We start from the raw sequence: 14,409 nt of genomic DNA on the forward strand, positions 1-14,409 counted from the left end.
AATAATTTTCTCAGAGCATATTCCTATGGCTCAAGTTAAGGTGCATACACATTTATAGCCTAATGAACCTTACAAATGTCAAGAAGATGAAATATCACCATCCAGTTATTCTATGTGTAATGTGGCTTAAATATAGAGTAATTTAAAAGCACTCACTTGATGTATTTAATGGCCATTTAATGTAATGAGACATAATCATAATTACCTCTGCTGTTCCAGCCTCATACTAAACATTTATTTATATATTCAAAGGCTTTTTTCAGTCCTGAATTCAGCTTTTGTAGATTTTTTTTTTATGGAACAACAAAAGACAAACGAGTGCTTGCTGTTTACTGTTAAAACATTGAGGCAATTACAATGTATGTTTGAGTGTGAGCAATGGAAGCAGTTTGAATACATTGTGTGCTATATGAACAGTTAAAGTTGGGAACGTTTTTTTCGCAGGCTGTTTTTATTGTTGGAAATCAAAACTACTAAAGTGTCACAACCTATAGCAGATATTTGGATGCTGATTGTGGACCTCATAATCAATACAGGTGAAAGACAGACAGAAATATACCGAAAGAAAATAATTGACTTCATGGGAACAATGCAAAGCCATAACTTTCCTTTCCAATTTTAAGTCTAGCTTACGGCTCAAACACCTTGACATATTCTGACATCTTTCATGACTCAAACCGGTCTAAAACGTGATGCTGTAGCCAATTATTGAGGGTCAATCATCCGCATGCTTTCTCTGTATTTTCAGGAGCTTAAATTCATACTCTGCTGCTAGGTCAAGGACTACATTTATAACTTCAACTGTGTCTGTTTTCTTTGAATCTCCATGTTTGACCGACCTTCTGCCTCCGGCCACGAGGGAACGCCCTCCTGGGTGTAAGACGGTGTTTGTTGGCGGTCTGCCCGAGAACTTCACTGAGCAGCTCATCGTGGAGGTCTTTGGACAGTGTGGGGATATTGCTGCAATCAGAAAGAGCAAGAAAAACTTCTGCCATATTCGATTTGTTGAGGAGTTCACTGTGGACAAGGCTCTTCTCCTCTCTGGTGAGATATATGTACTCTAAAAACGATGGTAACTCTTTTACCCAGGTTTCCAAATGCTCAAACTCAATTATACTGTCATGTTTGGGATCATATCTTTTTATTAGAGAAAGAACATTTTGTGTCCAATGACAGTTTGTTGTTTTTTTGCCATATCGTCTCTGTGGTGCAATGGAAACCCCAACAAACTTCCAACCTTGTTTCTAGGTATGTATTGGTTTACATTGGGCTGAAAGGTCAGAGGATAACAGCTTTCTTTCTTAGCCACCTGGACAATATTGAATCTGTAGAGACCGCTTGGATTGTCAGTCCACTGCTATCAGTGCCCCGGGCGCTCCTTCATCTGAGGTGGAGGAAGAATGATGAGCTGTTAACCTTTACTCTGATGGAAATGAAAGGGCTGATATCTATCATTCAGCACTACGATTCTCCAGCCTCACACATTCACTCGGGACCGTCTGACAGATGGATAAATAGATGGAGGGGTGGAAGGACAGATAGATGGAAAGTTTGCTGCACTCCATACAAATTGTTTGGGAGTGAACAACAATGGATATGTTGTTGAAGAAAAAAACAGTCATGTGTGTCGGGAAACCAACATGAGACAGAATGAATAGACTCAGTCATGATCTTTTTTATATTATATATATATTTAATCTCCAGCTATATATTTACTTTGTTGTATTTTCTGCATTATTGGTAAATTACTTTTATTATTATTATTAATAAGCATACAGCTTTTCTTTAAGGGTTACATCAGGTTATGGTCTTAATACATTTTCTTTTGCACTTGGGACATCAATTCTCTGCAAACAGACTAAATTATCCTCAATTTGACGAACACTTTATCGCAAATGTAAAATATTCTCTATCGTATAGGGATTAATTAGTGAACAGATTTACAGTTGCAATACTTTTACAGACATAGGTTAAGCTCATAAATATATTCCCAACAGTCCCTGCATTTATTTCTCCATGAAAATATCTTGAAAAACTCCCACACCATTCGAGAAAAACATTGTTGCCTGTAAAAATAGCTGAAAATGCAAGTATCTAAACGAAAATGAGCATAACATGCTCCTTTGAACCTTGCGATTCAGAGCGAAGGTGCAATAAACACATACATGAACTCAAGTCACATTCAGGTGACCTCTATTTCACCTTTTCTTTTTTACAAAATAGCTGAATACTGCCTTGAAACAGCTTTGTTTACATTCTTTCATTTTCTGTGATGGAGAGAATCGTTTGCAATTAGCTGAAGGTTCAGATGAGACGGCTTTGCTTGAAGTGTGTTACAGAGAACAAAACAACTACTATACAATCTCTACAAGCTTCGGAAACTTGTGTGTGGTGTTTTAACACGTAGTATTTACCAGGCCTTTATTTCATTTGCAGCCCTCTTCTTTTTCCAAATGTTTTTACACAGTACGTTTAAATATTTTTATTTTATTGGTTTAAATAAGTACTTTTGCTCAAGTTTCATGGATGCATCATCACCTCCAGTGATTTATATAACTGTTCAAATGGGCAAGCATGCAGTCATAATTACAGAAGTGAAGATGGTTTGTCAGTCAGTGAAATGTCAATGTATATTCTTTTTCAGTTTTTGATCGAGCTCTATGTCACCCAACTCAAATGGTCACACTCTTTAATCCTGTTTTTCAGGATCACACCACCATTTTTGTAGAATTTGGAAATCCTTCTGCTGATGGTATGCTTCTTTAACTGCTCCTTGAGAGGAAGGGTATGCTCTCTGTTTAGTCATGTGACACCAGATGTCCTTTTTTAATTTGATCTCAGTCCTGCAGCATCTTCTGCCCAGACCCCTTAAATCTCTCCATGTGAAATGCAGGCCATATATTCCCTCTTCACAAAGCTCATTTAAAAGACCAGCCACTGCAATAATACCCTCTGAATTATTTATTGTGTGAGTGTGATTCCATCTACCTCTTCCCTACAGAACGACTGGCACTATAAGTCCATCTATTAGCCAGATGACAGACCTGTGTTGCTTTCTCATAAATACTACTCTCTCAAACACATTTACACTTGACGTACTGAGGTCTCCCTTTATTAAATATTAAGGCAAGCCGAGAGCAGAAGAACAGACTGGAAAACAACCCAAAACTCACTCGAGTATCTTCTGCTCACACCCAAAACCAACTTTATCTCCACTTTCCTCCGATGAGAGTATGTTGATGTTTTTGGAGTGGAAAGTCAGGCCCAGGGCTTTCTGAGCTTGTTTCCTAGTTTGAGAGTTCACACTGTAAACACCCTGGCCTCTTACAGATCACTACACCAATCAATTAACAAAATCAGTGTGACTGCTCTTCACACCCACACACAGGCAGGGAAATGAGCTCTGAGTGTCAAGTGGAAGGCGGTGGGGTGATGAAGGGCTACCACTGTAATTTGTGTCCGTACATAAAGAATAACAAGCTTTAGAGACTCAAGGGCTCAGCTTTTGTCTGTTTATGTATCGGCCTCTACACCTGGAGAGTAGCTGCCCGTGAAAACAAAGAGGAAGGATGTAGATTTCTATCTGAAGGCAAATGAGGACAAGTTGACCTTGTGTGTGTGTAACCTTTTATCTTCGTATCTGTGTATATCTGCCTCTTTGTGCTTGTTACTTTGTCTGTGCTTATCTCTGTCTCTTAACTGTACATCTGAATCAAAATAGGTGTTGATGGAAATTGATATTTCACTCTGTTACCACTCTCATCCCATCGATTAAATGTCTCAGCTGTCTTTCATGTCCTCTGTTTTATCTCTACACTCTGTCTAATCCCCAGATTTCACCTTTTTTTATTTATTTGTCTCATACAAACCTCTCCTTCTTCTCCCCAGGTTACCGTATCCGTTTGGGCTCCAGCACAGACAAAAAAGACTCGGGCCGCCTCCACGTGGACTTCGCCCAGGCCAGAGACGACTTGTACGAGTGGGAGTGTCACCAGCGCATGTTGGCCAGAGAGGAGAGGCACCGGCGCAAAATAGAGGAGGATCTCTTCCGACCCCCCTCTCCTCCTCCCATCGCCCACTACTCTGAGCACGAGTGTAGTGAGCTTGGAGACAGGATCAAAGGTTGGTAGAGAAACATGACACATGCAGACTGAGTGTATGAAGAGCATGCAATCAAGGTGGCAAGGAGAAAACTTGGAGAAGTTGGCTTTAAAGATTTAAAGTGAATGCAAAAATGTACAAATTGTAATTAGCCATGCTACTGGCGTTTCTTTACATGTCAGTCAGTTGATCACCCACTTAAGTTTAGCCTGACACATGTATACACAACAACTATCAAATGGATTTCCATACAACTTGGAACACACACTCTTTTATACAGTCAATGGTAAAATGCTGCTGTGCCTAAGAAAAACTCTCTGTTGAACTAGCATGGCAATAAGCTGTCTACACAGACATTGTTTTGCTGCGTCATCTGTCCCACACACAACTGACAGAACAGCTACACTTCAGTGTGAAATAGTCCAACCGTCTAAACACCAACTGTCTATTTTCTCCTTTTTACGCACGTAACCACAGTGATTGTGATTTACGCTCCTTCCTTGAACACAGGCTGTGTAGAGAGGAAACGTAGGGCTGGTGCTGCTGCTCCGCTAACATGCTGCTTTCGCTACGTCTCCAGTATAAAGACGGTTTTAGTTCAAATTTCGGACTGCCATATAATTCACTCGGTATAGCTGGTGGTCCATATTCTGGGGCTTGGTCCCCGTGTGGAGGGAGCGGTTTGAATCCAGCCTTGGCGGCATTTGTCTTCTCTTCTATCTTTCCATTTCAACGTTGTCCCTTCAATAAAGGTGCGGAAAAAAATATAATAAACATTTCTGCTGATTTGTTTTATGTTGATTGGATCATCATATAATCACCGAATCACTGCAGCTATAGTCGACATCTCTTGGATATGTATACTTTTTAAATGTTACCCAGTGCAAAGCAAAATGAACTCCCGTAAATGGATGAAAAAAGGTTCACATTTATTTCGAGCCAGTAGTAACAGTATTCTAACTTCATCACATTTCATTAAGTGTTCACAATGTCTGCAGACTTTATATTTTGACTATACTTGTACTTTCAAAAGCGACTTGATACATGTTAATCATGTACCTTAACTTCAACTGGTTTAATGGCTGTGGTTGAGTATAGTTCCATATTTAAAGACGTACTGTATAGGCAGAGGGTGTGCGGAAGGGGCTTATGAGATGTGAGAATATTGTCGAGCCATTTAGATTCCTCATGTAATCAAACATGTTATGCAAGAGACTCCTCGTTGATCCGCAGTGACGTTCCTGTCCTTAACCTCTCCTCTTTGCTGTAACATTAAAGCTAGTAAAGCTTGGCCTGAAAAATCTCGAGAGATCCACTTGATATGGAGTGCTGCTAATTTGTTTGTAGATAGATGTGATGCCTTTGTATTCAAATACTCTGATAACCTGCTAATCGACCACTTAACAACCACCATTCCCGTCTATTTTTCAGAGAAAAGGTCAATTATTTCTGAACTTCACTTACATTTTAAAGAGCTTGGACCAACTTTTATTTCATTGTTATATATTCACACTAACTTGCAATGTGTTTGAATAAAGAAATAAACGTATGGCTAAACAAAATTAATTGAGATAAGTCAGTTGAGTCATTTTTGCTAAAAATGCAACACAATTTCTGGGATGTATCAAAAATATTTGTCTTAAAGCTGTTCACAGAACTGCAGCAACATATTATCTCATTGTCTGGAAATAGTGTGATGTTCTGCATCGTTGTCTGCAAGTTTAGTCACTCCCATCTGTTTCTTGTCCAAATAGCTCTGATTAATGAATAAAACAGTGAACACAGAGAAAGAAAGAGGCAACTTTAATGGAGTATATTTTTCTGACTAACCTATGTAGTACATTCTAATATATTTAAAGTTGTGTGTTATTTATGTTTCATGTAATGCCTAACACCAATTCAATGAAAATCTGAATCGCCATAGGTGATCAGATACAACTAATGATCCTCCAGATTGTCTATTAATAATGCAGCTGCAGGGATCCATGTATTATGAGACCGTGCCTTTAAACAAACAGGAACACGTAGGGATTCACAAGATAACACCTTGATTCAATATCTGGTGTTGTGATACATCATCATTTATGCAAGCCATCTGACGGACGTGTGTGTGTGTGTGTGTGTGTGTGTGTGTGTGTGTGTGTGTGTGTGTGTGTGTGTGTGTGTGTGTGTGTGTGTATGTGTGTGTGTGTGTGTGTGTGAGACTGTGACTGTGTGTTTTGGACGCATGCTGTAGCATCTGCAGAACCTGCTTTAGATGAATATAAACCTTCCCAAGCTGCTAGATATGTAAAGAAGCTAAGTAATGTTTGTGTGTGTTTATGATGCATTTGCCCCACTCTTTGTTCTCTGTGTGTGTGTGTGTGTGTGTGTGTGTGTGTGTGTGTGTGTGTGTGTGTGTGTGTGTGTGTGTGTGTGTGTGTTGGAGATTTGAGGTCTTCGTATGGAAGCATTTTCCCTCCTCTGCTCCTCTGACTTGCAAGCAGCCCAGTGAGACAGCAAAGGACAACCACTGCTGAATGACAACAATTATTAGAATCAATGACGTCTTCTGGCATTATCTTATTATTCACCAGACAAAGCAGAAGTACTTCTGAAGGCAAGGCAAGTTTATTTATATAGCACCTTTCAACACAAGGCAATTCAAGGTGCTTTACAAAAATGAAAGACATTCAGACAAAGGCATTTGAAAACAGTCATTAAAAAGAAAAGATAATAAAAGAAACATTAAAAGAAAAAATACATTAATAATAAAAAGTACATGAATAAAAAGTTACAGTGCAGTTTAAGATATGAATAGTTCACACAGAAGTTCTACTTTACTGATGCCTTTCTTTAAGGTTTCTCCGAACATGAGCTGTGTACGCTTGTATGGCACATACGTCCCGAGCAGCATACACAGAGAAAATCAGCCAGGACAAAGTCCCCAGACACTGATTCCCTGGGGTTACTAGCCCCAAATGTTCATTAACCAAAAATGAAACACAACCACTCAGTTTCAATTAAAAGCAGCGACAAAAAGAAAAGTCTTCAGCCTGGATTTAAAAGTAGTCAGAGTTGCAGCGGACCTGCAGGTTTCTGGGAGTTTGTTCCAGATATTTGGAGCATAATAACTGAACGCTGCTTCTCCATGTTTAGTTCTGACTCTGGGGACAGAAGGCTGACCAGTCCCTGAAGACCTGAGAGATCTGGATGGTTCATAATTTAGCAGGAGGTCAGAAATGTATTTTGGGCCTAAACCATTCAGTGCTTTATAAACCAGCAGCAGTATTTTGAAATCTATTCTTTGACACACAGGAAGCCAGTGTAAAGACTTCAGAACAGGAGTGATGTGATCCACTTTCTTAGTGTTAGTGAGGACTCGAGCAGCAGCGTTCTGAATTAGCTGCAGCTTTCTAATAGATTTTTTAGTGAGACCTCTGAAGACACCATTACAGTAGTCGATTCTACTGTAATGGTGTCTTTGCAGGTCTCACTAAGATAAAAACATGGACAATCTAATCTTTGTAAACAGCACCTATATCACACTATGTTCACTGTTTCTATAGAAGTTTGGCAATGGTCGTTTACCAAAGATGTGTATAGCAAATATGAGAGCTGATTGATTTTACCCAGACACTGTTTTTATTTAACCTCCACTTGTTTTATGTTCAGCATAAACAAACATTGAATTATTTATTCTATCTGTTATTTTCCTCGCGAAATAACTGCAAGTTCTTGAAGTTATTTTCATCTCATCATTTCCATGTCCTCATTATTTCTGCTTAAAATAATCCTGTATGACCTATACACAACGCAGAATACAACTCCAATAGATAGTTGCTAAGAGAGCTTGTACAAAATAAACAAATATTAATTTAATAGATTTTCCGCAGTTGAGTTGTTTTTTGCTACTTGTCTTGTTTTGTGAAACTCTCGCATAACTTCAGTTGATGTTAGACTTGTTGCTTCCTGCATGATCCAGCATTCGTTCCAGAGTAATTTTGCAGGAGCAGCATTTATTTGCTCCTGAACTCTTTCATCCTGTCCCTTTTTTGCCTGATATAACTTAAGTTGGCAGGGGCCGTTCTGTTATTCTACTTCTGTGTTATCGATTTTGGCCAGCTTTCCTTCTCTTCTTACCCACCTATTCACCTGCTACTTCTCTTCTGTCTTTGTCAAATGAGTTTTTGAAGATGGCCCTTCTTTGACCTGTCTTTTGTAGAGTCCTTTCTAAATTACTTCTTCCAAGAAGTCAGCACATTTACTGAGGGAAATGTCCTTTTTATCTGTTACTGCTCATATTGACCCAGACCTTTCTTCCTCAGAGGATGGCAAGTTTCCTGAAGCAGTGCGTGTGCTGTTGACCTGGCTGGAGAGAGGGGAAGTCAACCGAAGGAACGCCAACAACTTCTACTCCATGATCCAGGCGTCCAACGGCCACATCCGCCGGCTGACGGGCGAGAAGAGTCAGCATGAGAATGAGGTGGAAGAGGCCAAAGACAAGTTCAAGACTGCGATGGTCACCATTCTTGGTCAATGTGAGTCTTCTTTGCTCAGTCAAAGTGTGTGTTTCTCTCAATCACACACTCTGTAAAGTATGTATTCTATGTCACCACCCACGGGGAATAGCCCACCATCCTACAGGATTTACCATTCAGTTATTGCTCCACACCGGTAACAGGTGCAATCGACCACGCTACACTGCAGTAATTCCCATGACACTTTGCAGTCTGCCGTTTTATCACAGGTCACCGCTCTGTACACGGCATATCAAATTCTCAAATGCACACACACACACACACACACACACACACACACACACACACACACACACACACACACACACACACACACACACACACACACACACACACACACACACACACACACACACACACACACACACACACACACACACACACACACACACACACACACACACCACACACACACACACACACACACACACACACACACACACACACACACACACACACACACACACACACACACACACACACACACGCACACGCACACGCAAGGAATACTTTACAATGATGATATTACTTGCATTTTTTTTGAAGGACACAATTTGTTGTTCCAGGACAAACTGAACTTGATAAGACTCAGTAAGAGACAAATACACTTGAGGCAGATTATATCCTTCTGAAAACAGATAAAGAATGAATTTGTTTTTATAATGAATTTTTTTAAATTATAGCACACAACTATGAAAATGACTTGAGCCACACTTTCAGTACTACTTCTTTTACTACTGCTATTTCTAACCAAAGCAAAAGTATACTAGCAGTTTGACATTATAGTTGAACAATTATTTTATCATACATTTCCTAAATAAAAGCTTACATAAAGTAGCCCGGCTCTAGACTTTTAAACCTGACTTAACATATGAGTTGTATTTATTGATTTATTTAAATCTGGTGGTATGGTGACTGACAGCTGTTTTTCTTTGAAGGCAGGATTGATAGAAAGCAACAGTGACATATGGACACGATGTTGATAAGAGCTGTAGTCAACCTACAGAAATCTTTTGTACTCTTAATTTGACATATTTATTTGATAATTGAAACAATGAAGTAAACTACAGCAGCTTCCGTGTCAATTGATAAGGATGTAGTTGGTTATGGTAGAAGAAAATACCTCTTCTCTCTAAATAAATGAAATGAAACTAAATGGAAATGCAGTCTGATAGTCAGGCTAATGATGCTGAATGATGCCACATGAGACCGATAGTGCTTAGTTAAAAATAATTAGCAGTTAACATTCATTCATTAGTCAGGGATGTATTAGACTTAACATAATAATGTGAGGTAACTAACAACAGATTCTGATTCAAAGTAACAACCTCAGTGTTAAAGATGCAATAATTACACTTCAACAACACCTTAATTAAATTGTACAACATAGTAACCTAGTAAACAATAAGGCAGGTGCAGAGGTGTGACTAAAAGTTACATTTTAGGCCATATTCTGATTTTCCTTTACTTATAACAACATAATGGCCCGATATTGAAGTAAAAAATAAGCCTTTTTTAATAAACAATGTAAATAAAGTACTGTATTCAGCGTATAATGTGTGAAGGAATCCCTGGGGATACCTCTACCATTTATCTCTTGCATTCGTTCAGGTTGTTTATCTTGATATAACACCGCCCTTCCGTACACTCAACACAATGTTCTCTTTTTTCCCTTTTATCTGATGCATTGTAATATATTCGACATGTGTTCAATGACAAAAGGCACAATAAAGTGTGAATAGGGAGTTAAATGGCATGAAACAACAATAGTGAGGATCTGTCATTTGAGATGCTTGATGCATAATGATAGGCGTAATTGTGTTGATACGTCCTACAGGTTTGGAAAGGGTAGATTGAAGGGTGTTACAACCTCCTAGGACTTTTTCTTTATTTTCCTCTCTCTCATTGTATGTCTCTATTCCTCTTTGTCAGTCACCCTCACCCTCTTTCTTCCGGTGTTTCTCATTAAAGGCCTTCCACATCCAACACAATAATCCATACAAACACTTATTTCTATTCATGAGTTTGTCTTTCGCCCGGCGTCCACCCATGCAAATGCCAACACTGAGATTGAACCCCCATGAGGCAGTTTCCAAACCACACCTGTGAACAAAAGAAACATCCATATTTACAAGGCTCCGGCTTTTGTCACAGAGTGCCAACCAAGGACACAGTATTATAGGCACTCTCACGTCTGTCACCTTGAAGAGAATTACCTTTATTGTCCCTGGTCTCTTTTCTTTTTTTAAGTGGTCAATTTACTCAACGTCGTAGCAATAATACATGTTATCCAATAAGATGTAGGTTCCACTACCAACATATGACGTAGCAGTGATGCAAACATTGAGTAGAAATTTATGAAATGACTGTATTCATTCATACTTTGTATAGGGATATTTCAGATACTTTGAGCACATTTTGCGCACCTTTACTATAAATGTAACATATGGACCACCTACGGAGCCACACAAACAATGTTAACAGGTGGACTGAGTCGGATTCCTCCCTTACTTAGCTAGCTGACAACATTTCCTGCCCCAAAATCACAACAAACGAGTATTATCCATCAAAGCACTTTTATATACAGTGGGGCAAAAAAGTATTTAGTCAGCCACCAATTGTGCAAGTTCTCCCACTTAAAGAGATGAGAGAGGCCTGTAATTTTCATTTTCAGTATACCTCAACTATGAGAGACAAAATGAGAAAAAAATACAGAAAATCACATTGTCTGATTTAAAAAAATGTATTTGCAAATTCCATCCATCCATCCATCTTCTCCCGCTTATCCGTGGTCGGGTCGCGGGGGTAGCAGTTCCAGCAGAGAGCCCCAAACTTTCTTTTCCCTGGCGACATCAACCAGCTCTGACTGGGGGATCCCAAGGCGCTCCCAGGCCAGCGAAGAGATATAATCCCTCCACCTGGTCCTAGGTCTACCCCTTGATCTCTTCCCAGCTGGACGTGCCTGGAACACCTCCCTAGGGAGGCGCCCAGGTGGCATCCTAACTAGGTGCCCGAACCACCTCAACTGGCTCCTTTCGACGCGAAGGAGGAGCGGCTCAACTCCGAGTCCCTCCCTGATGACCGAACTTCTCACCTTATCCCTAAGGGAGACACCAGCCACCCTGCGGAGAAAACCCATCTCGGCCGCTTGTATTTGCAAATTATGGTGGGAAATAAGTATTTGGTCAATAACAAAAGTTCATCTCAATACTTTGTTATATACCCTTTGTTGGCAATGACAGAGGTCAAACGTTTTCTGTAAGTCTTCACAAGGTTTTCACACACTGTTGCTGGTATTTTGGCCCATTCCTCCATGCAGATCTCCTCTAGAGCAGTGATGTTTTGGGGCTGTCGCTGGGCAACACGGACTTTCAACTCCCTCCAAAGATTTTCTATGGGGTTGAGATCTGGAGACTGGCTAGGCCACTCCAGGACCTTGAAATGCTTCTTACGAAGCCACTCCTTCGTTGCCCGGGTGGTGTGTTTGGGATCATTGTCATGCTGAAAGACCCAGCCACGTTCCATCTTCAATGCCCTTGCTGATGGAAGGAGGTTGTCATTCAAAATCTCACGATACATGGCCCCATTAATTATTTCCTTTACACGGATCAGTCGTCCTGGTCCCTTTGCAGAAAAACAGCCCCAAAGCATGATGTTTCCACCCCCATGTTTCACAGTAGGTATGGTGTTCTTTGGATGCAACTCAGCATTCTTTCTCCTCCAAACACGTCTAGTTGAGTTTTTACCAACAAGTTCTATTTTGGTTTCATCTGACCATATGACATTCTCCCAATCCTCTTCTGGATCATCTAAATGCTCTCTAGCAAACTTCAGACGGGCCTGGACATGTACTGGCTTAAGCAGGGGGACACGTCTGGCACTGCAGGATTTGAGTCCCTGGCGGCGTAGTGTGTTACTGATGGTAGTCTTTGTTACTTTGGTCCCAGCTCTCTGCAGGTCATTGACTAGGTCCCCCCGTGTGGTTCTGGGATTTTTGCTCACCATTCTTGTGATCATTTTGACCCCACGGGGTGAGATCTTGCGTGGAGCCCCAGATCGAGGGCGATTATCAGTGGTCTTGTATGTCTTCCATTTTCTAATAATTGCTCCCACAGTTGATTTCTTCACACCAAGCTGCTTACCTATTGCAGATTCAGTCTTCCCAGCCTGGTGCAGGTCTACAATTTTGTTTCTGGTGTCCTTTGACAGCTCTTTGGTCTTGGCCATAGTGGAGTTTGGAGTGTGACTGTTTGAGGTTGTGGACAGGTGTCTTTTATACTGATAACGAGTTCAAACAGGTGCCATTAATACAGTTAACGAGTGGAGGACAGAGGAGGCTCTTAAAGAAGAAGTTACAGGTCTGTGAGAGCCAGAAATCTTGTTTGTTTGTAGGTGACCAAATACTTATTTTACTGAGGAATTTACCAATTAATTCATTAAAAATCCTACTGTGTGATTTCCTGGATTCTTTCCCCCCATTCTGTCTCTCATAGTTGAAGTGTACCTAGGATAAAAATTACAGGCCTCTCATCTTTTTAAGTGGGAGAACTTGCAAAATTGGTGGCTGACTAAATACTTGTTTGCCCCACTGTATATTGGCACCACTATTAGGCTGTCCCGTCTGCCACTACTTCTTAGGCATTCTTTCCATTTGAAGCGCTGACTTCCCATTTCACACCTGTTTCAGCTAACTGGTCAGGGAATACAAGACCTTGTGGCTGTGTCCCTGTTATAAGGGAAAAAAAAAAACCTGACAGGAGTATTGTTAGGTTTCCGAGAAGTGACTGGAGATGAGAACCCGCTATGCAAGCACTACAACGGAGACTGTGGTGAAGTGTCATAAAGGCTTTATTTTGTCCACGACACTGACCAGGGGGGTATACTACGAAGCAGGATTTTCGCTTAGCCGGCTAAATTCAGGGAAAACTCCGGCTTTCCGGTCCTACGAAGCTGGTTCTCTTTTTAGCAGGCTAGATCTCCATGGTAACTTATGCTTAGCGGCTAACCTGCCCCGGAGCAGGTTAGGTTGCAGGCTAAGAGCTCAACTCAGTGAAAGCACTGCCTGCTGACCAATCAGAGCTCAGTGTGCGGAGTTTAAAGCGATCAAGTCATATTACAGGAGAAAGGAAATACAGAAAAGCTGCCGTCGCAGGAAAGACGGCCGGCAAAAATCACCGACTGTGTGAACGTGAACATTAATAGAATATCACCTCCCATCTTCAGAGCAATCTGACTATTATAACATTAGCGTTAAGAAAGCTTACTTAAATATATGCCATATGCCACAACATAAGTAACCGGATCAGAGTAACATTAAGTAGGCCTACAGTCCAAGGCATATCACTTCATAATGTATCATATATTTCCTTATCTGAGTCAGCTGAGACGTATCTGGCCGTGCAACACTCACAGTGTCACATACTGTATGCAGAAGTATTATTTTAAGCAACACATTAAGTTGACGAAACACTCGAGACAAATGTAATTAAAGTCAGATCGTGTTTTAGACGGGGCCGTGATATCATAAACCTGTTAATGTACGCATTCAAACACTTTTTCTTTTGCTAGCTGTATTCACCTGTAGGTGCAGCTATGTGGCTTTTATCCTGGATAAAGTGTTTAAGTCATGGATGTTTAAAGTTTAACTTCTTCATTTTTGACTAGTATTAAAGTTCACTTTTCATTCAGGAAGTATGACGCTGCGCTGTCAGTACGCTTCTCCATGTTTGTGATTGGTCGAATGCTCCAGATACCACCCCTTTCATGTGAACGCGCACCTAACTAGATA

At 40.5% G+C, this 14,409-nt stretch overlaps 1 protein-coding gene across 9 annotated transcripts in view; it reads left to right on the forward strand.

The window, feature by feature from the left end:
• LOC117541056 (ecto-NOX disulfide-thiol exchanger 2-like) overlaps positions 1 to 14,409 on the forward strand; it is a 261,284-nt gene that overhangs the window by 189,835 nt on the left and 57,040 nt on the right. For all 9 annotated transcript variants that reach the window (XR_004568261.1, XR_004568260.1, XR_004568259.1 and 6 more), the window contains exons 5-7: positions 829 to 1,044; positions 3,889 to 4,122; positions 8,409 to 8,621. Coding sequence is in view for 2 of the 9 variants with exons in the window: in XM_034208109.1 (XP_034064000.1) it covers positions 829 to 1,044; positions 3,889 to 4,122; positions 8,409 to 8,621 (663 nt within the window). In the remaining 7 variants the exon portion in view is untranslated. The remainder of the gene's footprint in view (positions 1 to 828; positions 1,045 to 3,888; positions 4,123 to 8,408; positions 8,622 to 14,409) is intronic.

Source organism: Gymnodraco acuticeps, unplaced genomic scaffold, assembly GCF_902827175.1.
Source record: "Gymnodraco acuticeps unplaced genomic scaffold, fGymAcu1.1, whole genome shotgun sequence".
In the NCBI taxonomy this organism is placed as follows: Eukaryota; Metazoa; Chordata; class Actinopteri; order Perciformes; family Bathydraconidae; genus Gymnodraco; species Gymnodraco acuticeps.